General features: G+C 39.4%; 1 protein-coding gene and 1 long non-coding RNA gene across 4 annotated transcripts in view; one reads left to right on the top strand and one right to left on the bottom strand.

Moving 5' to 3' along the window:
• Positions 1-3,417: 3,417 nt before the first annotated feature.
• SH3RF1 (SH3 domain containing ring finger 1) overlaps positions 3,418-25,919 on the bottom strand; it is a 140,646-nt gene continuing 118,144 nt past the window's right edge. For all 3 annotated transcript variants that reach the window (XM_039876336.1, XM_039876338.1, XM_039876337.1), the window contains 4 exons: positions 24,196-24,443; positions 22,696-23,057; positions 13,988-14,340; positions 3,418-5,821 (listed from right to left, as the gene is read on the bottom strand). In XM_039876336.1, coding sequence (XP_039732270.1) covers positions 5,653-5,821; positions 13,988-14,340; positions 22,696-23,057; positions 24,196-24,443 — 1,132 coding nt within the window. In that variant the 3' untranslated portion in view covers positions 3,418-5,652. The remainder of the gene's footprint in view (positions 5,822-13,987; positions 14,341-22,695; positions 23,058-24,195; positions 24,444-25,919) is intronic.
• On the top strand, positions 21,637-23,646 carry LOC120613491 (uncharacterized). The gene is made up of 2 exons (XR_005655722.1): positions 21,637-22,136; positions 22,391-23,646. It is a non-coding gene; the product is annotated as an uncharacterized LOC120613491 (long non-coding RNA).

Here is a 25,919-nt window from a genome sequence, read left to right as displayed (position 1 = left end):
CAATATAATATGAGCCACTTTTAAGCACCACGTCTTCTTAAATTAGTCTCTATGTCCATCTTTATCTACTGTACACAGAAGATTTTAACAACCAAGGTGCTTTCATGTGAAATGGAGAGGTTTAAAGCCACCAGTTTTTTTCACAAGAAACACAAGATTTGGTGCTGCTATCACTTGGTATCTCCTAAAACACAAAAAGGATTTTTACCCATAGAACCCTCCCTCCCCCCGCCAAAATCAGGATTCTCAATCAGACTCAGTCCTGAACAGGACTTCTTACTAAATCTTAGCTAAAAAGAAAAAACGAAAGGGGGTTGGGATTACAAATTGAGACCATAGGCAATGATCAAATTAGTTTGTATTAAAGAGTGAGCTGGCAGCAAAGCATCAGTCTTTACTTTGTTTCTGCCTTTAGGGAGTTTATTGAATGTGCTTTTGTGATATAATTTATAAGGAAATTGGTTTTACTCAAAAGGACGTTTTTGCTTTATGTCTTGTAGCACTCTTGAGTGCTTAAAAAAGGGAAAAGGTAATTCCATTAAGCTTTCAATTTCCACTGGCAAAAGAAATGAACTAGTAGTGATTGGAAAGATAAGGTACTGGCCTTCACTTGAACTGACCTTGCTCCAGGGGTTGGGGAAAAGAAGCATGGTCTTTGTTCCAGAGGTGTCATTTCATGTTTAATTAGAGGGCTAGAATTCCATTTTTTTTTTTTTTTTCTCTATAAACCCTATCCTCAATCTGCTGAGAAAATGTTCATTAAGTTCACAGTAGGCGGATCATCTGATCATCATCTTAACAGCTCTGGGAGTCATGTGTTTATTCTGGTGACCCCTGGTATAGTCAAGACCATGGTGAATGTTAAAATCAAGACACACTTAGAAGAGACAAGACCTGACCTTTGAGGAATTTACAGGACCTCCGCTTGCAGAGAAGGCACTGGTCCACTCAGCCGCACCAAAAGGCTTCAGCAGAATCCCCCAATTCTCTTCTTGAATCTAATCTCTTACTTCATCTATTTTTTAGAGGGCAGGGGAAGGAAGAAGCTTTTCAAAATTAAAGAAATAATCTCCACTGCTCAGTTAAGATGTTTTCGCATCTCTTAGGTGGGTTTCTAACACAATCAAGTTCTGTAAATTTTAACTTATAAGTTGGTACCTCCAAAGGAGAGGCTGGACACAGTATAGCAATGCCACATTTTTGTTTGTCCCTTTTTTGGATGATCATTTAAAAACAGATTTTTATTCTCTAAAACTGCACTGTCTAATATGGTAGCCATTACCTGCACACAGCTATTTATAGTTAATTTTTAATTAATTAAAATCAAATGAAATTAGGGATTCAGTTCTGCAGTCACAGTAGCCACATTTCAAGGGTACAACAGCCACATGTGGCTACCATAATGGAAACACAAATATAGAACATTCCTATCGCTTTCTGGAGCAGAGGTTCTACTGGGCAGTGTTGCTCTAGAAAATAGATATTAATGAAATTTATTTCTCTCTCATGCTCCCACATATATATTCAGAATGCCCAAACATTTAAATATCAATCCAAATGTAATTTTTTCAACTGCCATTAGACTAAGCTATCAATTAGGTCTTGTAATTTAATGGTCGGTTGGGTGTGGCATAGTGATGTCCAATAGTAATGGGTCTTTGAGAGACTCCACCTTCAAAAATAACTGAATTCTTTGAAAGAAAAACTCCAGAATCTGCAGGAAGAGCAAGAAAGCCTCTAGCCACAGTGCTGGCAAGGGCTCTATGAATTTTACATCTTACTTGCTTACACACTTTCAGCTCTATGAAGGTCTTATTTTTACTTTTTTGTTACCCCTCATCCTCTAGCCGACAATAGCTGTATTGAGAGGACATGGCACTAAGGGTAAAAGCAGTCTGACTCAATAATAATAATAACAGTATTGGATGGTGGCTCAGCGATTAATGCCAACTGTAGGTACCTTCACCCCGGTTCCTGGAAATATGGGTCATTGCAATACAATAAGAATTTGCATTGAGTGAGATCAAGGTGGTTTTTGAAATGGAAATAGCCAAGTCAAAAAGTTATTAACAGGAAACACAAAAGAAACGTTCATGATAAACCAGAGGGATGGTATCTTAAAGCTGTCACGGTTCATACTGGCTGGTTCCCACTCCAACAGCTCCGTCTTGTTTCTGCTGACAGTTACTGCCAGGGACAGAGCAAAGTCCCTTGGCACACACCCTGCTCCCACTTGGAGTTCCCAGGGGACAGTGAGGAGCATGCCCTTGCTAGGCCTGGACACTGGCTAATCTCTTCTTTATACTTCCTCTCATTTACTGTGTTACCTTTACAATTTCTTTTTTCCAGGAAAGGAGGAATTTCAATAGGATGCTACCTTGGTAAAAAGTTAGTTTAATTGGTTTGAAAAATACTTCTAAAAATTTCACATGGATACATACAGTGAGCTGTACAACTTAGTCTAAAGTCTATAAAAGTATTTTCCAAACTTCAGTTCTAATGATTAGAGTTCTAGACTGAAACATTCACCTGAACTTTTAGAGGCATGAAAAAAAGTTGTCTTTTTATCATTATGAATAGAAAACTAAATGCATAGCAGTTGAAACATCACCTTAATTTGTTCCTTCTAAACTCAATTAGACCCAGTAAGAGCATTAGATGCATATACTCCAAAGGAGCGAGATAAAATATTTGAAACTAGATGAAAATAATACCATATATTAAAATAGCACTTTTCAAAATGGTGACATTGTCTCCTTCGCGTGCCTCACCTTCACTCAGGGAGGTACACAGACCAGCAACAGGAGGAAACTGAGTAATAACTGACTTGTCCAGATGGTTACAAAAAGAGGTTTTTTTTGGCAAAACTATGATACAACGTAGAATTCCTAATTATTCATTCTGATAAGTAATTTGATAGTAACTAAAGTTAAAGTAACTAAAATTAAAATAGGAAAATATTTTTTTAAATGACATACGTGGTTCTTTTAAACTTACGACTTGTTGGTATTCCATGGAAGATTAAAATCACAGTGAGTCTAAAGACTGTGTTTTCAAGCCTTGATGAGACCCAAGTTGCTTGTAGGTCCGGTACGCCTTCTACGGCTAAGACAAAACTTCCAGCAGTCGCCAGACTGTTTTAGCCACCACAAAGAGGGAGAGGGGAGCAGAAGTGTTACATAACCCCTGGTGAAACTTCACACACCACTTTAAGAAGACTAAACTTCTTGGGGGAACTAACCAAATAAGGTTTGCTAGTTGGAGATAAAATGTACCACAACCACCAAATTGATTATTTGAGGACACTTCTCTTTGAGATATCATGCACAGAATTTTTATGAAGTAGAAAATAAGTCTAATGTGTCCCAGGTTAAAAAAAAAAAGAAAACGATTTTAAAGATTGACACAAGGGGCATATAAAGGATGAACATCAAATTTTAATCTTGAACCTTTTCTCCAGTCTTCAAATTATTAACATGAAGAGAAATGATAAATTGCAATTTTATCATTACCCTATTGCCGTGTAACAAGCCCTCGTTACAAAATCTCCACCTACTGTCTCCAAAAAAACAATAGAAAAACCCGTACATTATATTATCTAAGTGATCTATTAACAGGTGAAATTTTAACCAACCATACCAGGAAACTATTAACAGAGGTACTTCAATCACATAGCTTAAAATATGGAGAAAAGACAGGTAAAAAATTATCTTAACCTGTAGTAGTCTTTTTACTTTTTAAAATTTTTATAAAATACACTAATTTCCCAAAATAAAGATTATGACACATTGGTGTCAACTTACACAGATGAAAGCTGATGTCAGCTTTTTTTTCTAACTAAAGTTCATTTCACCAAAACTTTATATATTACATGAATATCCAAGTGTTTTTAAAAAAATTCAACACACAGGAACATAATGTACAGTGTCTTATAAAAAAATGGTTAATTTAGGAATGATTTCATTTCAATCACATATATCTTTTTAAGACCATGAAACCTCCTGCTATTACAAGAAGACTTTTCAATTCATGTTTCTATTTCCCAGTTGTAATTCTTAAAAGCAAAATATGAAAAGCGTTTTTGTATTTGTTTATTCATCCATGAGAAAACTGTGGCAATGATTTCATTCACTACCAGCCTGTCTTCCCTCTTGTTTTCAGGATTACCCAGACCCACGACTGCGTGGCACGGGAGTGAAATGGGTAAAAGAGGCCAATGACATCAAAGAATGGATATAAAAAGACGGGCTCAGCTGGGTCTTGCCACAATTGTAAGGTGTGGGCACTCTCACTTGTGCCAAGCCTCCTAGAGCTGCCAGAGAACAGTCACAGGAGCAGCCTCCCAGCTCTCCCTTCATATCCATCAGCTGGGAGGACATAACGGAGCATTTTCACTAATGACTTGTGTCATGGCTGACGGATGCCTTGGCCAGGGAGGGAGTGAGTGCACTCAGAGACCTTGGTCAGTAGTGGCTTTGGGAGTAGAGAAAAAGAGTACTGTTTATTTTACAGCTCCTGCATTGGTCAATTCTGAGCGCAAACTCACCTCAACAGGAAATTGCAATGAAATATACACACCATGCAGAGCCTAGATTACTGTGGGAATCCAGTAACACATGCAAGATGGTGGGAAAAGACTCACAATGAATGAATGTAAACTTTTCACAGTGTTTCTTACATAGCCTTTGACTTTAGCACGAGTGCATCACTTACCACCACTATCTCACAAACGCTTTACTGTGTCCTGGGCATGCAGAGCAGTTGGGGTAAAATGGGCAATTACAGTTCATAGCCATTCTCAGACAGGAGTACAACTTCAATTTTTCCAATTTCCAATCAATGAATTGAGCTGCTTCTCTTATAAAACTAAATATATCTCTGAATATATTTTTGTTCAAGGGTTGTGCTTTACTCTTCCTTATCGCTTCATTGATTTCATTCTAGGAAAATTAAAAACCCACAAAATTAAATTGAGGACTAGGTCTTAAGGATGATTCCTGACCAAACCAGAAAGATAGGCAATCCTTAACCTCTTTTCTCAAGTTTCTGTTTCCCTACCCCAGGCCCTTATTGATATTGATTCAGTCGTGTGTTTTGATTTCCCAAAGAGGAAAATCAAATCAGAGAACTGGCATTTGTCTTAAAAAAAACAAAAAATAACACCGGCGTGGGGAGAAGAGGAGGTTCATTCTATGTCAAAAAGAATCTCTTGCTCTCAAGAGGAGATAATCCAGCTTCTCCTTAGCTATCATTTGATAAATTAATAATTTCTTAAAATCATAATCCAAGGAATTTATCTATTACAAGAAAAATTCAAGTTTAAAAAAGCAAATAAATTAGTTAAGCCTTGTAAACAATTGTCCATTGTAGCTATATATCTTTAAAAAAAAAAAAAAAAAGGCTTTTCTGTATAGTAAATCAGACAGTACAAGGCACACCTTATACATCAGAATCCAGAGTGACAAAACCCACACAAACGCCTTTGTCACGCTGTTTGCTGGTCTAAATGTGCTGGGGGGCACTGGGGTCACATGCCAATCTTTTGCTCATCTCCTGACCATCTGGAAGTCCACAAATGTGCTCTTTCGATTACATTGTGTTGTGCTATTTTGCTGTGTGATATGATTTTAAGCCTTCTCAACGTTAGTCTCCTCAGATGTTCTCCACAAAGCTTCCTGGGAAAAGGCCAGTTTTCCCATTACGTTGTAATGTGCCTTTGAACCAGCCATCCTCTCGTTTTTTATGAACAAACACAATATCTCCTTCCTTAAGTTCAAGTTCGGCCTCACTCTGAGGAGGATAGGAAACCACCACCCTGTGCCTAGAAAAGAGAGAGAGATTTTAGTTAAGACCATTCAAAATAGTGGGAAAAAAATGGTATACTATTAGTCTGTACAGCCTTAAACATAAACAGAATAGGAAGTAGCATGATTTGTTCAAATGTCTGTAAAACAACTCAAAACACAATTATTCTCTGTTTAGTAGAAACTTGGCGTTAACAGAGTTTGGATCTGTGGAACAGTCTGCCATTGGTGACCCAGACTGGTTTATTTGAACGCCCTTTACAGAGAGAGCCAACGTTGTCCACTCCCAGGGTCTGTACCTTGGACATACAGAAGGAAAGTTTTATTCCATTTCCCAGGAGGAAATGGCTTGCACGTCTTCTCCAAGAAGAAAGGAGCAGATTTATTTGATTGGTGAGACTGAGAGAAGTAGCTGAGCAGGTAGGTTCACCTATCTCTGAACTGCCTGACTCCAGGCCAAGAGGCCTCTGGCTCTGCCTCTGTGCCCATGCTGGGAGCACGGAGTGATCAGGGATCAGGCCAGCCTTCCGCAAGTGGGTCTGGAAGTCCGTCTCTCTGTGTCCCTTCCACTGGGGCTTGACATGGATATGGCAGCAAATCTAAGGAAATTCATCCGCCTTACCCACCCCAATTCTCCCTCAGACAGGCTGCGCCAAGATCTAGACGGGGAGCATTCTGACCTCCATTAGTGTGATAACTGTGTCTGTTTCTCCTTTGGTTCTCAACTCAGACGATCAGTGGGAAAAGTTGTAATTACCACCCCAAAACCCCAGAAGCCTTGTTGGTTTAATATTATTTATTCCCTGCTTCCATGCTTCTTAGTCTCCTTCTGCAAAATTATAGTTGGCAGCCATGGAAGCCAGAGGGAAGTGACTTGATTTATGCTCCATATCCTTTATTCCTCTCTATTTTCCAAGCATTATTGCCCTCCTTTACTCCTCTCTTGCTTTTCCCAACCAAAGGGGAAAAAAGGTGGTGTATGGTAACCAACCTCCAGATGGCCCCTGGTGAGCTTGCCTCCTAGTAGTCAGATTCTTGTGCAGTCTCCTCCCATAATGCATAGGGATGAACTGTGTGACCAATAATATACTGTGAAAAGGACAGTGTGTGATTTTTAAGGCTAAGTCATGTGGCTTCTATTTTACTTTCTCTTGGATCATGCACTCTGGGAAAAATCAGCTGCCATGTTGAGAGGAAATTCAACGTTCCTATAGAGAGGACCACATGGTGGGTAACCGAGGTTTCTTTCCAAAAGCCAAAACTAACTAGCCAATAGTGATGGGAGTGAGCCACCTTGGAAGGGAGTCTCCCAGCCCAGTCTAGTCTTCAGATGACTGCAATTCAGGCTGACATGTGGACTGCGATCTCAAGAAACATCCTAAGCCAGAACTACCCAGATAAGCGGCTCCCAACCTCCCAACACACAGAAGCTATGACGTAACAAATGTTTATCGTTTTAAGCCACTAAATTTTGGAGGTAATTTGTTACACTATAAAAAATGAGAATATACATCTTTCTCTGATGCTATGTAGTATTCAGTCATAAAGGTGATTTTGACTTTCTGCTTTCATTTCGTTCTCAAAGTCAGAAAGTAAGTTTATAGCCTTACAGGGTCCACTCTTGACTACTAAGTAAAAAATGTTATGGTTTAAAAAATGATAGAACGAATTCAGTAGCACTGCCCCATAACTCATGAAACCCAGCTTAGAGCCTAGTCCTTTCAGAGGACTGCTCGTGTCACCAATCTCCATCCCATAAAAACCAGAATCCACGCTCGATAAGAAGAATCATAGCAAGAGTCCCAGGCTCTTACTCTATTAAAACGGCATCTGTGCAAAGGTCATGCGGTTTCTCAAACAATTCTAAGGTATTTTGGGCACACAGACCAAATTATTCTCCAAGATCTGAAGCAAAAGCACAGCACAGAAGCAGGCTTATCATTTCTAAGGAAGGTTTAGTTAATTCAAACATGAGTATTTACAGACAATGAGGCTCAGAGTTCAATCAAGCATGGAATGAGGGAGGAGGCATGGCATTGTGCAGAAAGCTCTGGCCTGGGGGTTGACACAGCCATTAAAGGTCATTTGGAGCAGATTAACTTTGGGCCAATGGTCTCAGCTTTCTCTCTCTCTGTTTCCTCATCTGTAGAGTAGGATTTATAGTGAGTCAAACAGGTATTATCATGAAATGTAGTGAGATTATAAGTGTGATGCTCTTAATAAGGTGTCTGTCAAATGGTTAAACTACCCCCTTCCCCAAAATGCTAGCTCTCATTATGATCATATGGCTTAAGCAAAAGTAGGCAGGGAGAGGCCTGATGCTTCAAGGAGGTGAAGAATGGGCCAGTCAGTAGCTGGCCACCACTACCCAGGAAACAGGCTCAAGCTACAGCCTAAAGAAAAACTGCCTGATGAGACTTGACAAACTTTAGAATGGCATAGTTAAGGTTTTGGAATCCCTTCTCTGACACCTCTAAAAGCGAGACAAATAATTTCATCTTGGACTTATCTGAAGGAAGGGATCCAGATGAGATTTCTCAAGTCTTGCCAACAGGCTAAAAATCTACATAAAAAGCAATGTAAGAGTTGCCATTTGGGGAAAGTTAAAATTTGAGCAAAGCTCTATAATTCTGGAAAAAAGTGTACAAGTGACTCAGATCACATTTAGAGTAGATCTCTGATGAAATGTGTTCCCACCAGTTCTCTATGAGCTGCCTTCAAGGTAAAATGGAACAAAAATAGTTCTTGAAAAACTTGAAGTAAATTGATTAATATTTGCATTTTATAAAATGCACTAAACCAATTTTGTCAAAAAATTTTTCAAACTAGAACTGCTGCTGGGCTAAGAACATAATCTTCCTGCTAAGTTTCCAGTGGGAGCACATTTTTATTGCTAAGTTATAAATCTCTGGGGGGTGGAATGAGAAATCATGTGCATAATGGAAACTGTGACACAGTCTTGATTGTATGAAGACTACCAGGTGCAGCAGTAACAGATTCTATTCAGAAATCTCCCAGCTTCAATCCTGGTCTCAAACCTTATGAGGCAGTTTGCATACAGATTTCTAATATAGACTCTTAAGGCCAAATACTAGGCACAACTGGCCAACTATCTCAGGCATGGAAAGGCTCTGCCAAGTAGAATGTTTCCAGACCAACGAGCAGATGTAAGGTGCAGCTGTTGATGAGGCCCTTCACATCTGCTGCTCCACTCTCTGCTTCACTCAAATTATGCTTGTCTTTATTTGAATAGGGCTTTTGGGAAGCTCTGAACCTCAGGAGTCAAAGACCACTCTCCCATGACCTCCAAGGGACCTGCTGATCCACTCACAAAATCTGCACCCCACCCATTCCTCTTCCTTGTCATTGCCACCATCATTGATGGACAAACTCATTATCTTCTAACTACTAAAATAATCTACCTGTTTAAATAATCCCCCTGCCTCAAATCTCTTCCTGTCTCCATTCTATTCTACACTGACATATTAATTTTCTTAACTGGCAACAGTACTCGTAGCTAGCTATCGCTCAAAAACTGTTACCAGCTTATCAATGTCTGTGAGTAAGCTTAATTAACTCTCAGCAGGATATAGAAAGCCCTCAATGATCTGGTCTTAGCCTCTCCTTACAGCTACAGTTACTATTGTCTCCATGAATACACCAAATTCTCCTCGACACCTGAATGTGTCCCCTAAATACGGCCTTCACTTTCCCCACTCTACACTTTGGCTCGTGTGGTTCCTTCCACCAGGAACTCCCTCTGACGACCTTTCTGCCCATCTGCACCCAATCGATGCCTCGCAAAGCCTTGCTCCAATTTTCCCTGTGAAATCTGTGGTCCCAATGACTGGAAATAATTTCATGCTTGACCAGATCCCAGAGGCCTCATGCATATTTTTATGGCACTTAGCCTAATTTACATTGTGTTATTGCCATCTGCATCTCTGTCTCACTTATTCTACTAGACTGTAAGCTGCTTGAGGGGTGAGACGATGGTAATTCACTTACATGCCTCGCACCATTTGGCATAGCACACAGCATGATTCTAAATAAGCATACTGAATGACAAAGAAGAAAAGGCCTAATTGTGCAGTAAAACTATTTTAAAAAATGTACAAGACTTAAAAAAGAATAAAAGTCTGACAAAAATTACATGAATGAACCCTGAAAACACTATACTAAATGAAATAAGGCCATACACAAAAGGATAAAATTACACAATTTCACGTGTACACAGAATGGTCAAACTCATAGAGGCACAAAATAGAATGGTGGCTGTGCTGGGGTCGGGGTGGGAGTGGGGGGGTGGGAGGAAGGATGGGAGTTATTGATTACTGGATGCAGAGTTTCAGTTTGAGATGATGGAAAAATTTTAGAAATGGCTAACAGTGACGGTTATACAATACGATGCATACAACAACACACATTGTTATACAACAATGTGAATGCCCTTAATGGCACTGAATTTACACTTGAAAAAATGTGATATATATTTTACCACAATTTTAAAAATAAATGAATGAATCCATGAGTGAATAAAAATAATGGAAAAATTAGAGAAAAACAAAAAAGGAAAATATCCAAAGCTGAGCAGCATCCTGGCTGTTGGAAAGCACCTCTTGTCGCTTTGCACAGAGCACCCTGTGGAGTGAGAGTGGGGGAGGGTACAGTGTGGCTCACAGACTTGGCCTTGAATGGGCCTTTGCCTCTTGGTGGTTGCTGGGCTCTAACTCAGTTTTTGGTGTTATTTACCAGGGTGTAATTAGAGAAATAGAGGGTTGCTACAGAAAGAAGTTCCATTGACACCTTAATGTCAATCTTCCTGGTTTGGCCTATGGTGTCTGGCTTCCATCTAAATGGGCACTTGCACTTTTTTATTAGTATAATTTTTCTATTTCCTTTATTTTTCTAGTCTCTTTTACATTCTCTGCAGTTCATACATTTTCGTCTCTAATCTCACCTGGTACTGCCCAAACTGGAACCTCTGTGGCTCTGGGAGGCACCCTGCCCATCGCTCTGGTCTGGGTGGCTAACCATTTACTGCTTTCTGCCAGTTGCTGCAATAATCTAATATCCAATTAAGTATTTCACTGGCAAAACCATACTAACTCACTTTGCAGCTTGCTTGAAGTCCAAGTAAATTATGTCCACGGCTACACCCAGTGGGATCATTTTCACTGACTCAAATATCAATCATGCTGGTTAAGCCGACTGCCTTTCTCTGAATGTCTCTCTATCCAATGCGTATGTTTCCAAGTGTTCTAGCTTAATCCCTGAACAAAGATCACAGGTTCTTTTCTAATTTAGGAGATGGGTTTATAAGTATGGGTTATCAGTTTAATTCCTAAACTTAAAAATATACACAGATAAAGATGACTTGCTGTGTCTCTTTAAGCCCTTTATCTGTATTTTTTTAGAAGACAAAAAAATCTGTCATATTTTCTTTCATTTGCCACCCCTTCTGAAATATTTTATTTCTATTTTCTGTTTGCAACTTTCTGATTATTTTTTCTCAGTCTCTCTAAAATAAAGCCCCAAATATTTGTTCTATTCTTAATGCTATTGTCAATCATACATTTTCTGCCTCCAGGATATAGCACTATTTCTTGCTTGTTTTCTTCAGTCTCTTCAACAAACACAAAAGAATCCTTTCGTTCCTCAAAGAATTGTCTCAGCTGACACCAAGACCTGTCAACACACCTCAACATTCATCCTCCCTCATTGTGAGATTGCTTAAGTCTTTGTATCACATGAAGGTTTCTCTCCACTGACAGCACTGGCTGCCCTAGTCACATTTTTGTACTTTAGATTTATGGAACAGGGTCATGGTTTGAGAAGAAAATTTATGCTTGTTTTCATAATCTGTAGATGAATCCTATCTCATACTATACCAATACTATACAGTGAAAAACAGTTCTATGAAATTCTATCAGTAAAAATTCTACCAAAAGAACCCTAGGCTTCTACACTTTGCCAAGGCAGGAGCTGTTGATATTTAGATTGTGAATCAAGGAATTCAAGATCCTGAAATGCTTTCTAAGTCATTCCTTCATTTTTTAGCATTAAGTATTTTTCATTGTGTTGAAATTTTTGAAATATCAAAACAGGTAATCCCTAAATGAAATACTTGGTAGCTTTCTATTAATTAAAAATAACTTCATTCTCAGTGGGTAAAGGCTGTTTTCCTATACTACTTGTTTCCACAAATTTTTCCTATTGTTTTTAAAGCCAGGCAGATGTAAGAATCCTTGTTAAATGAATACTATCACCATCAGTATATGAAGGCAAAGGGGCTGTGAAAAGTTGGTCAGGCTGGCTATTATATTTAATCTTCCATTGAACATGTGGATTATAAAAATATAAACTTGGGCACAAATCTTCTCCAAAGACCTCTTTCCTACTTGTAAAAACAGAAATGGTTATATGAAAAACCTTCCAGAGAATTCCAGAGTGCCCGTGCCCATCTGTCCCTTCATTAAAATCTATGTGTTCCTTATCTGATGTGCATTCTGTGCTCCCTGAACCGCCATCACCTGTCTGTTCTCCTTTTCAGACGCACTGAACAGCAGGAGCCTGCTGTTAGAAATGAGCTCCTCTAAGAGGAAGGGGCCGGAATGCAGGAGCCACAGAGCTTGTGGACATCTGGCAACTGAAAAAGAATGCACAATGGGGTGGGAGGCAGCAGTGCCCCAGCCAGCGCCTAGGGAGAGTCTGGGCAAAGTGAATGAGCACTCAGAACACTAACGCAAACACCACAAATGACAGGGAAAAGAGGAGAGCATTCAGGGCACGAAGGAAAAACTGCAGATCAATGCCTCGGGGTGGGGAGAGGAGGAGCCTCTTGACCAAAAGACAGTAAACAAGTCACTGGACCAACTCCAGGGACAGAAGGGGTCTATCCCTGGAAAGCAGACTAATATGGCAAGAAAAAAGACTGGCCCTCAGAATAAAGGATTATGTGAATTCAAGACAAAATTTCAAAGCTTTACAAAGAGCACAATAGATGAGGGGACAGAGAATGATTTTATTTGTGGGGAAAGAACACTTTTTAGGGTAATGTCTCATTTCAAAACTGATTTTATAAGAATTAGGACAGAAAATTATTTCACTTCATTAAAAAATGTATAATAAATTGTGTACTTTGTACTCAATGGATATAGGTTATTTGAAGTTTATTATTTTCCAGTTTATTTTGGGGTAAAAAACTAGGCTCAAAAAATTATATAAATGAAGGACTGAGAGATTTTGATGAAAGGTTGGGTTAAGGTGAATTTAAGCTACTTTAAAGTATAACACTTTTTAGTAAGATTTCAAACCAGTAACATAGGAAATGCCACCTAAAAGGCAACACTTTCACAAATTAGAAATTTGCTTTATTTATGAAATACAGGTTCAGAGAGAATAAAGTTTATAGAAACAATAAAACAGATGACACTTTTCGAAACAAATGTTTATATATTTATGCATTATGTGAAAATAGTCCACTATTTTTAGTATACTTCAAGATGTGTTCCTGGGGAACAAACAGTGCTTCATTTTTAATTCATTGAGTCCTGTAGATATGTCTTATTAAATATATTTCCTTTCCTAGCGCACTCCTAGAACCCCAGCAACTGTATCAAACAGAACTGCTGACATTTGTAATGTTATTCAAGGCCAGAATCACTAAAACTGGGCTCATTGTTCTGAGTGTAACTGAACCAGGTCACTGGGTCAGGAGGGGAGACAGGTCTCTGAAACTGAACCACACTCTTCTGACTCAGGAAGAATCAAAGAGAATCCTCTTAGTGCAGAATTCTCTAGTAGCTTGACAAGTAGCAGATAACTAGTAAAAAAGGCAAAGGATCAAACAGGGGAGCGACTGCTGGTGATGGAAGAGAAGCAAGAAGAGGAGGTAGATGTGAGCAAGATTCCAGTGACCGTCAAATTTCATCCGGATACTATTCTGCAGTGGTTGTCTGGAGGCCTAACCCGTGTAAGAAATATAGGAGGGAAAAGCAGAGACTAGATAATGTTACAGCAAGTGGTAAAAGAAAGTCAGTACTTGTTTATTATTACAGATTCAGTTAAAAAAGAAAAACTTAGGAGGATGTAGAGAAATATCTTAAATGTCAGAATAAATATTCCAGCATAAACCCTGCTATACATTTCTTAGTTTTCTCCTGGAAAAGCAATGAACTTACCTTTCACAAACAACAGGCCTAGACTCATTCATGACGGGGCCCAGGGAGGAGCAGGGCTGACGAGGAGGCGGTGCTATGGGAACAGCAGAGTCCAGGGAGCTAGTCTTGCGACGAATTGCATCCAGGATCAGAGACTTGGCCAGTGACGTGGAGGGACCATCCCCTTCGGCGGGGCAGGAGCCGGCCCTGCTGTGGGCGCCCCCTAGCGGCAGCTCAGGACCCACTGCTCCTTGCAGCGGCATCTCCCCGCTACCCAGCTCCACTTCCAGGGTGGGAGAAGCTGGAGGGGATACTCTGGGCTTCCGTTTGGTGGAGGCGCCAGAAATAAACTTCAACAACCCCTTTTTTTCTTTCTAGAAAAAAAAAAGTAAATTAGTTGGAGGCTGACGGTATTGTTAATGTTGCTATCTATAGGGTGCTATAGTTGCAATTTTTTACTTGAACCTTTAAAATTATTTTTGTGGACATTTAGTTATTTATGCTCTACCTACCAATGTCTGTGTGCTATTAACCCAACTTTTTGCTTCTCTTTCTTCTCTCTTTCTGCCTGCATGTTTTTGCTTGTTTTGAACATTCCATTGTTCCTTACTATCTTCTACTGAGGCAGAGTAAGCAGATAAAAAAGATGTAAAACAAAAAACTCACCAATTCACATCTCAAGCTTGGTGAAGGCAGAAGTAGACACTTTAGGACAAAATGGAAATCTGAGATTATGGATTTAATTTCACGAAATTTTGCCTATCCTATCTGTAGTTCATGTATGCTGAATTAAACATAAGAGCATTTTACTCTCCATCCACAGACTTGACTTCTTCTAGGTAGTAATATCTTGAACAGAGTTAAGGGCTAAACCACTCACTTTTTACCTGTCACCTTTATGAAATTTAATAAGCCCAAAATAATAGAAGTCAAACCATTTCTATTGTACAAGTACCTCCTTATTTAGAAAGCCAAAAATAACCCTACAAATTTTTAAAGAAAGCTTCAGTATAATCAAAACTATTTTTTACGTCTCTTTTTGTAAGAAAATGTAGAAATGAGAATTTTTCCCAGCAATACTGCACCACAGAAACCAGCTCTTAAACCTTTGTCTTTTTTGACATTTTCATTCTTTGCTCTTCTAGGAAAACCAGATCTAGAGCTAGCTCTCCTTCATTCTCAAATCCTAAGGGTCAGTGTTCTTTCTGATGACCAAGCATAGATATCAATCATCATTTTCGATTGTTTTACTAAGATGTCAACCATGTTATAAAGTCCTCTGAAGGGAAACATGACTTAGAAATAAAATATTTCATAGAGAAACAATTCTATAGAAAATTCTATAGGCAAATTGGAATTATTAAGGTCCACTAATAGAAAAATAGAATTATGAGAGGCCCACAAGGAGATAAAATACTGAGGAATTTTTCTTGGGAATGAGTTACTTCATACTCAGTAAAAATCCCTTGGGGAAAAGAGTCTGGCTTCATAATAACACAGTTCCATTAGAGAGAGAATGGCAGAAAAAGAGAGACAAAAGTATCATTTATCAGACGATGAAGAGGCATCTGGGGAGACGGCACCACAGGCCCCATTTACCTAATGCTGCTCACAGCAAGTGTTAACCTATGGGTTAGAAACAGAGGGAGGAGCGAGACGGCTGGAAGTCCTGTCATTTCTGTACATGCTCAACACAGGCTTCAGATGAGCAAAGCTGATCAATGATTGAGTGCACATCCCTCTTCTCCCTACCACGGCCTGAGGAAAATTCTTTTGCATTTCTCTTTAAAACCTGGCCTCGACTCACCTTACTAGCTTTTGCTTCATTTACTTAACTTCACATTTTCCAAGAGGTTATTATACGCGTTCCAATAAATGACCCTATAAAAATGGACTACCTGCTTGAGTGCAGTGCCTGCACCTCATATATCTCTGTATCACACCCAGTGCCTAGAGCAGAGCCCTGCACCTACTGAGCTGAGAGGCTAAGACTGGCATAGGATGACACAGGAGGGAGGAAGGAAAAATATTTAGTTCATCCTAGCGCTAAACAAGTAAGAGATGATATTCTGGATTTCTTAAATCCAGTGGTGATAAAGACTTCTCTCTACACAATGACTAATAAAATGGTCTGAGGAAACATCTGCTAAAGCTGCTGCCACATTTCTTTAAGGGAGCCTGAGGTCTGGAGGGCCGAAAAATGAGCTGGGAAAGAGTAATGTTCAACAGCTTACACATCTAAAGCAGCAGCCAGCCACAACTTCCCCTGCCATGATGTAAGAAAGCATCTCTAATCCCTGGACCCCCACAGATCTACTAAGAACATCAAGTCCATTGATAAATTACAATCTCAGCAAGCCACAGCTAAAGATGTTTCTTAAAAGCTCAGTCTGGGCACTCAGAAAAATATCACTTAACTGAATGGTGCTCAGGGAACAGCCTATAAAGTGATTAAGAAGAAAGATGACTTGGTTCATCTAAAATGATTAAACATATTAAATACAGATTGCTTTAATGACTTCTAGGGGATGTGTTATCATCATCAGCCACTGCAGACTACCCACGGAGCAGAAGGCAGAGAATTAGTGCTGTTGCAGGATTGGGGGTAGGGGCTGGGGGTGTTAAATAGAGAAGATGCTGCCCTAATTCCAAAGAGCTATGCTTTTAGTATCATATTCTGATGTTTCCTATGTTAGCAGAACGATGTGCCACTTGAGAGATAATTTTGCAAACTCAGACACTTATCATCTAAGGGCACCTTTGTTTTTTCAAAATCCAGCAGAAATGAAAACTATAGAAAAATTAATAAAGACTACACATCAGCAAAGCAATTTTTTAAATGTAATGTTAGAATGCAGAAAAAGGGACATAACTTATAACATAAACCTTAATAATTACTCTCCTGTGGGTTTCCCACGGAATTACTCCTAGATGAAATAATATTTTTGTAGTCATAATTTTCTCTTCGGAAGATTTGATGACTTAAAATCGCATTTCAGATTAAAAAAAAAAAAAAGAATTATTTGGGTTGGAAAATAATTACCAGATAACCAGAAAGAGAAATTTTTACATATCTCTTACTTATAATTAATCACATTCTACCCATTAAATTTTCCTCTTTATTTGTCTCCTTGCTCTCAGATATACAGAGAAAGTAGCAAAAGATAGTGTTCTCGGCCATTGGCCATCAAAAATCTACACAGTAAGACTCCCAATAACCAGTCGCTGTTCTTAGGTAAGGAATCTCAAAAACTTAATTCATATAATTGTCTAATAATAATCATTCATTTTTTCAATAAATATTTATTGAGTGTTTTATATGAACCACCAACATGCTAGGCTATGAGAATATAACGGTGAGCAAGACAACAAGCAGTTCACATTCTCCAGCAGAGACACCAACGTGGCTGTAAAACAGGTGCTCTGCAGAAAAATAAAGCTCGGGAAGGGGAGAGAAAATGACCAGGGGTTGCTGTCTGCTGGGGAAGGGGATTGGGGAGGCAGGGGGCTCAGGAAAGGCTTTTTTAAGGAAATGTGTGGAGAGAGGGAAAGGCCATGTAAAATTCTAGAGATGGTTAAACACCACTGGATTCAAGAATCTTATTAAATGCTTTTCCAAGGATTTTCGCATTTATTCTTCACACCCATCTAATGAGATAGGCATCAATATTATTCTCATTGCCTAAACTTCTCTAAACTTGCCTAAAATCACACTGCTAGTAAGGGGCAAAAGTGAGATTTGAACCAAGCCCCTACTCTTCTGTGAGTTCAGCACAGGCATCATCTCTAGAAGCACATCTACGCCATGGAATGACAAGAGCAGAGACATGTACCTAAAGGCTGGTGATCACGAACGTCACTCTGAGCTGAACTCTGTGCACATCTGCACTGTCCAGACCTGGTCTGGATCCCGGCTGCTGGGAGGGGCAGGAATAGTGACTCCAACCATTTAAAAGGGAGGGTGGGCTTCTCCTTAAGAAAATGAAATGGCAAAGCCCACAGACCATCTTGGTTTCTGACAGCAAAATAAAGGACTGGGACGAAGGAAAATCATGTGAGCAAAGAAAGTGATCACTAGGGACCTCAAGATAAGTGTTCAGAATAGAAGAAAACGGGCATTTAAAAACCAGATGGACCCTGTGCTTAAGAAAACCAAGAATGATAGCAAACGTCCTCAAACATTAGTGGATTGATTGAAGAAAAGCTGTGGCTGGCTCCTTAAGGGAGAGAGTCATTAGGAATTTGAGGTGAGGGTCGAGGCACTGCATGTTGACCACGTGTAGGAATGCTATCGTTCAAGAACATACCCAGCTGACAGCGGAGAGTGGGAAAGCCAACACCTACTCCTGCTGATTTGCAGGAGAATAAATAACAACATCAGGGGACTTAGAAAGCATCTTCAGAGACTAAGAAGGTAGGGTTAGGAAATGGGGTAAAGGGAGATCAGAGGTGGTTTCTCCTCTTTTTCTGATGTGAGGTTTAAAACTGTTAAATTAAATGAGTAGAGGTATAATTAGAGGCCATTAGACTGGAGTGGTTCTAATGCCTTAGCAACCTACATTAGCAAAGGAAAACCTAAACCTATAAATGCCTCAAGGTTAAGGAATCAAAATCTAAGGACAACCAATCACAAACAACTAATGAATCTTTCCCAAATAAGGCAATTACTCAAGCTATAGCCAATCAAGTAATTTCCTTGCATTGCTTCCTGTCTTCTCTATAAAAGTTTTGCCTCTAGTTCTTGTGGGTAGAGCACTCCTAACCACTTCCGGATTAGCACTGCCTGATTTGAATAGATATCTGATCAAATAAATTCTTATTTTAACACAACTGAGAGAATATAAGAACAGCCAGCTACATAATTGGTGCTAAAGAAAAGATTTTATTTTGTGAAGAAAGCTTACTACACTAAACTAATATTTATTATGTTTTGGTATATGAAGGGAAAAAAAAGCATACATGCACCATAATATTAATGATTTTCTTTGAAATCTTTGATAATACTTAGGTTTTGTTCAGATGTTTAGATTTTCCCTAACTTCTAAATAAGAATGCATAATTTTTTAAAAATAAGAAACAAAAAAAATACATATGCATATACATGAGTATCTCATAAGGATTGGAAAACATATTTGCCTGGAGACAAGCTGATCAAACAAGGAAGACTTTAAATTGAATATGAAGTTAGAAAAATGTCCAGATAAAGCTGTTAAACCGGTAACTATAGAACACATCAGGGATCTTGCAGAAAGAATAGCAATTGCAGAAAGGCCCAAGATTTCAACCAAGAAATAACTGAGATGACATTTGGGAATTATATTACAGAGTTTCAGATGCCTATTTATCAAACCACAGAATGCGGTTACCAGACAAAATTAGCTAGAGATTTTAAATCAGAGACAAAAACAGAGTTCTGAGACTTTGTGAGAGAGGACTTCCAAGTAAAATATTGTTCGAAAGGACTAGCCTAGTCAGGCGAGGGGCTGCAATAGTCCTCTGTGCACACTGAAAAGTTACGCACCTCTGTGGTGCATTTTGGTAAAGAGAAAAGAATGATCGACAAGCTATCGTTTGGGGGACGCACCCCACACTGCCTCAAGAGTTTAACTACATGAATGATGCAGATCACCTAATGACAAAAGAAGACAAAAATAACAAGGGAATGGTCAAATACCTAGATATTTGCTGGAAGTCTCAACTAAAACTAGAATCTCTGATCCACTTTTTCCTTGCCTTGCTGATAATTTAATCTTACAGAAACATGAGCAAACTGCAACTCTGGATCTGATTCTGATCAACTGAGGGAAAGGAAGAGACCAGGTGGGGGATGGAGAGGTTCAGCTGGTGAAGCAGAAATATTGAGAACTTGGAAGCAAGCACCCAAAGAGAAGCTGGCTGTAGTTAGATTTGAACTCTAAAGTTTAAAAGAACTGATTTTAAGTTCAAAAAAATATATGCATGACCTGAAACTCAAAAGGAAGATACTTCAAGAGGATTGGGAGGGCTCTCCAGAATGAAATTCTAACTATAATGTACAATTGCTAATTTGTCCCAGCAGATGAAAATGTAGAGGCATATAAAGGCACTGATGTGATCCTCCAGGGAGCAGCCTAATGGGCTCAAATTTTTTAAAAGATTTCTACAAAAAGATCAAGAGAAGAGCTCATAAGAAAGAACATTATCATGATCCACATGAACTTAAAGTTGCAAAAATTCTAAAGACCAAGAAAAAAAAAAGGGTGCGTGTGTGCGTGGGCTGCTTTAAAGTTATGTTTGAAGCCACAACAAGAAAGACATAGACCTGCTGTTTGGAAGAGATGATGGTTCTTAGATGGTATGAAGAAAAGGAAGGATGATTTTCAGACTAGAAAGGAAGAATGAACCTTAGTAAGAGAGAAATGGGTGAAGAGATTGGGATTTAGAGATCAAACGACTACTCTTGACAGGCTGAATTCATCTCAGTGTGCAAAGAAAATGAAGAGCTGAAATGCAACCAATAATCTTTGACAGATCCTGGTGAAGCTGGGATCAGGTCAACTTGGTAGGCCAAAGAAGGGCATGTACAGTCATAATTGTCAAAAAAAAAAAAAAAAAAAAAAAGACTGCAATGCATTTTGAAGACTGTCCGGAAAATTCTAGAACAGTGTATTAAATGAAAGGTTTACTCAGAAAAGGAAATGAGACTGCTCTCCCAGGAGACGTTTGCTGACAATAACTAACAGCTGAGATGATGGGGCCACTGGGGAATTGTTTGGTTGGAGAATGTAAAAGACATTTATATCTCAATGGGCATTTACTAAGTTCTGCCATGATACCCTGGTGGATAGGATGGAGGAATGTGGGCTAAACGACATGTCAATCATGGAATTATTAAATTTATATCAACCAGGAAAAGTTTCTTTAGTGGACCTGGAACATTAAATGGGGTAATAAATTTAGGTAGAGAAAATCTGCAACCTGTGACATGAGGAACAATGAAAAAAACTTTAAGAGTATAACCCTAAAAAAAGAAGATAAACCTGAAATACCTCAAGAGATCATACAGAAAGGAGATCAACACTTTCTACCCAGCAAATCAAAATAAAGAAAATGGCAGGGGACACTCTGGAGCGAAGGCCCTCACAGTCAACATGGCTTCCAAACAAAGGCCAGTGTTTGTCAAGGATGGGTACTCAACAGGATAATCCCCAAGGTTCTGTATTAGTTGCTGCCATAACAAATTACCATAAACTTCATGGTGAAAGTCAGGTCCTAAAATCAAGGTGTTGGCAGGGCTGCATTCCTTCTGGAGGCCCTAGGGAAGACTCCGCTTCCTTGTCTTTTCCAGATTCTAGAAGCTGCTTCATTTCTCAGCTTATGGCTCCTTCCTCAAATCACACCGATCTCCTCTTCTGAGGTCACATCTTCTCAGGCCCTGATCCTCCCGTCTCCCTTTCACGAAGATCCTTGTGATTATACTCATCCCACCCTGATAATCCAGGATAACCCCCTCACCGCAAAATCTTTAATTTAATAACACCTATAAAATTCCTTTTGCTATGTAAGGAAACGTATTCTCAAATTTCAGGGATTAGGACGTGAACAACTTTGGGGAGCCATTATTCTGTCTAGCACAGGTCCTTTTCAAGCCTCAGAGATTCAATGAATTCTTTCCTGGGGGTGGAGGGGCAGAGGCTGAAGAGTCTCTGTTTTCCTCAGTGACAAGGGCCCTGAGACACATTGTTCCAAACATTAAAATCAAAACCATAGTTCTTTTAGAGATATTGACAAAGTTGAACATGTCAGCTTGAGTGTAAGTTTAATGTAGTTAATTATAAACGCTGAAGAGATACCAATCTTTTTGAAAAACACTCATGCTAACCCAACAATTAAATATTAACTTTTTAGTAGGCTATAAAGTTTATTTCCTTATAAACCCCCATTTACAGGCTTACCTAACCATTTAAATAGAGCGACATCCATTATGACTACACCAGGTGGCTAACAGTTTATGACTACCCTAGAGCTTCTTGGAACTGAGCTTTTAAAAAGAAATGCATGAAATGCTGAGGAAAAAGTCATGAATACAATACAATATCCAGACTTTGTTCTTACTCTTCTCTTTCTGTTCACATTTAATCATCATCTATTTTCCTTGCCTCCAACCACCTGTGTCCAAACTCAACCATAAGTCGGTCTTTCAAACAAAGCTTTCCATTTATATTTTCTTTGAAATTCAGCCCAACAGAGAGAGTTTTAAAAGATCGATGGATTTAGAAAATAATTTCCCCCTACATTTCAAGTCAAGAGAAAAACTATCCATGCTGATTATAACCAAATATGCCACAGAAGAAATAAATCCAAAAATAACACTTCTGATCAACAGTTTCAACTCCTTTGTATGTTAATTTTTTTTTCTTTTCCTTTTTCTTTTTTTTTTGGCAGACTGTTAACAAGAAACAAAACTGACTGAAGAGGAAGAATTAAGGACAGCGAAATGATGAAAGAATGAGTAACTACGGGAAAAGGAAACCCCTCCATGAGATGTTAAGCTGCAGGAGAAGTGACCACGTCTTATTTGCTGCAGCTTCCCAAAGTCTAACACAAGGCCTAGCAACGAGCGGGCCTTTAAACACAGAGAAACATGAGTCCAGCCCCTGACACAGTGACTGGCATCTGCTGCATGAGCCGTTTCACTAGTAGAAAAGATGGGACACCACATAAGCAGAGACATGGGATGTTGGTCTTACTTTACTATCCTTGTCTGGCTTAGCTTCCGAACTGTTCCCACAAGCGGAGGAAGCGCTCTCAGGAGAGGTGGAAAGTCCGGAGAGAATGGTCATTGCCTGGCCACTGGGCTCGGTCTCCAGAGCAGTGTGGGGGATGCTTGGGGATGCCAGTGAAGCAGCTGCAGCACAGGCCAGGGGTGCACTGGCCCGACCCATACTGACGGCAGTGACATGGGTAGCAGGGCCTGCCATTGGAGGTGGGGGCTGTGGGGAGGCCAGGGGATGATGCGGCAGGCCCACGGCTGCCGGGCCTGGGCCAGCGGCGCTCTGCACCTGGATGGGCGTCACTGCTGCTGTAGGCCGTTCTTGGTTGTGTGCTGCAACTAGCAGACGACAAGAGAGAACAGAGTGAAATCCAACTTTCCAATAAATGCTATTCACCAAAACATGAGTCATTTCACTGTATCAGACAATAATGATAGGTTGCTATTGCATTTATTACAATAAATAATGGATGTACGGAGGTTTAAAAGCACTTAATCTTAGTGGGGTCCCTAGACACTGTTCTCCTTCTAGATCAGTCCTTAAATCTATCGAGTGCCTAGAAGCTCAGCTATGACTCTGAGGCCCTTCGGTTAGAGAGAAGGCCTTTCCATGGAATTAGAGACACGGAGCCAGTTTCTGACGGTCCTCCACAGCAGGGGTCCCCAACATTTTTGGCACCAGAGACCAGTGCTCCTATGAGAATCTAACACCTAACAATCTGAGGTGGAGCTGAGGCGGTGATGCTAGCATTGGGGAGCAGCTGCAAACACAGATGAAGCTTCTCTTGCTTGTCACTCACCTGCCACTTACCTCCTGCTGTGCTGCCCAGTTCCTAACAGGTCATAGACCAGTACCTGTCCATGGCCTGGGGGTTGGGGGCCCCTGCTCTACAGTGTCAAACTATCCTGGCCTCCATCCAGTCCTTTTCAAAAATAATTCTCCCTTTTCTTATTAATTTCTTTCTTTTTTTTTTTTTTTTTTTTTTCTGTTAGAAGTCACAGGTTTACTCCCACCATTATCCAAGACTCTTGGTAGGTTTTCAATGCTATAGAAAGGAGAAAGCTATTTAAGATCCCATTGGGTCTAAAACAGACTTATGACTAAATTCATAAAAAATCGTCTGCATATCAGTTACCAGACAATCATGCAGCGGACACGCAGCTGACAGCAGTGAGATCTGAGATCATACAATCTTGTCTACAGAAGTCATAGTTTCAAGTACTATTGGCATTCTTAGGATCAGCCTAATTTCTTTCAGGCTTTCGATCTGTAGATCAGGATTGAATTAACATGCAGGGCCGTTTTAGCCAAAATAAGCAGATGTAAGGTGCCATTGACTAGACTGTGCCTACTTCCATTTCCTGTTATTCATTATTTTAATATTACAATTGCTTTTATCAATAATTGTCATTAAAGATCTGATATTAGGCAGACAAGCCCTTTTTCTGATACTTCCCAGTCTGGTTTCCTCCTTACCTGTCCTTGCGGCATTTCGGGCCTGGCTGACTGTCATCTGCAACAAGACTTTAGCCTGAGGACTTGTTTGGATGTGAGCTGCTGACACCACGGCTGTGGGTACAACACTGGGACTCTCGGCCATACCATTTCCTTGGAACTTCTGGGCAGATCCTCCCGCAGTGGAAGGACTGACTATGGTCACCCCCCGACTTGTCTGACCGGCTGTAGACACAGGGACTTTAGCTTGGGAAGCACCTGTCACCGCTCTGCCATGACAGAAAAACAGACAGAAAGCTCAGTCCTTCAGTAAAGTGGAAGACAGAACAATTAAATGCAAGAAAAATGACTCAGAGCTTTAAGACAGAACATTTAAAAAAAATGAATGAAATTATTTTTATAAATGTAAGAATAGAAAATTCAAAGTAACAATGGTCCTGAGGCAGAGAAAGGTCTTGAAATGTATTCTAAGTCACAAAAATCATACATCATACTGCTCAAGAATGTACAGTTATTGCAGTCAGCTCTCCATACCAAGGCCAAACCTCTCCACTGATTTAATGCCCTGGATTTTCCTCCTTCATCTACCAAGAAGCCAAGTTTCTTACCTTACAATCACATTTCCATAGCCTTGCTCATGTTTTCTGCCCTTCTCCCTGCTTGTCCCTAGCTCCATATCACACAAGTGCTTGTGTAATGCACACGTGTGCACATACACATATATAAGCACTCTCGGAATGTCCTCTCTGGCTTCTCTTGACCTACCTTAATCTCATTTATGTGTCAAGACCCAGAGGAAATCCCATCATTTCAAGAAGCCTTGCCTAAGGTTCAAGTTTAAGGCTTTGACTACTCTATTTCATGTGGATTTCTTCCTTCTATGGCCCTTGATTACAAAATGTGGTGTGTTATTTTTTAGTAAATTTATTATTAAGTACTCCTGACTCAGTAAAAAAGTTCCTGGAAGACAGAGCTAGTGTGAAATGTTTCTTTTCCATTTCTCCAGGATTTGCAGGTATAGTGGTACAGTAAGCTCTAAACAAATACTTACTGGTTGAATTTAATTAAATTAGGTTTGGTATATTTTTGTGCAATATATTTTCTTATATTCTAAATTCATTTAAACAATTCTATACATAGTAACTTTCTACTAAGTAGAATACTTCATTTACTCAAATGTCCTTATTATTTTCCATGATGAATAACAAAAAATTTACTGTAAGTAAGCATCTCTTCAGAGACTTTTGACAATTTGTTTTTGAATCTTATGAAAATGTTTTCCTTTATTAACTTAATATTTTGTTGTTGTTTGGTTTATCTTACTCCCCTTGTTTTTGCAGTTTGTTTTTTTGTTTTTCCCCACCAGGTAGTGTCTATCTACTATCTTCTGGATTCTGAATGTAGATTTTAACATATACAGAAAATAAGGTTTATACTGATTGAAAATCTGCAAGTCAAATTAAAGCCAGCATCCTGTCACCATCTGCAACAATAGTGATTTTTATTTGATCAGGCTGCTGGCCAAACATAAATCAAGGCCAACAACTGACAAATATGTCAGTTCATTAAGCCATTTATTTAAAATCAGGGTGGTTTAAAGAATGATTTAACACAGTTAAACCTGGACCATTTAAGAGCCCAGTGGACAAAACTGAGGCTCCCTCAATGCTGATGCCATTATAGGTCATTTCATTCAGTTTCCAAGACTACTTTCCTCAGTAACCAGAAGGTGATTGATCTATCTC

The sequence above is a fragment of the Pteropus medius genome, unplaced genomic scaffold (assembly GCF_902729225.1).
Source record: "Pteropus medius unplaced genomic scaffold, Ma_sr-lr_union100, whole genome shotgun sequence".
In the NCBI taxonomy this organism is placed as follows: domain Eukaryota; kingdom Metazoa; phylum Chordata; class Mammalia; order Chiroptera; family Pteropodidae; genus Pteropus; species Pteropus medius.
This window is presented reverse-complemented; position numbering and strand designations above follow the sequence as displayed.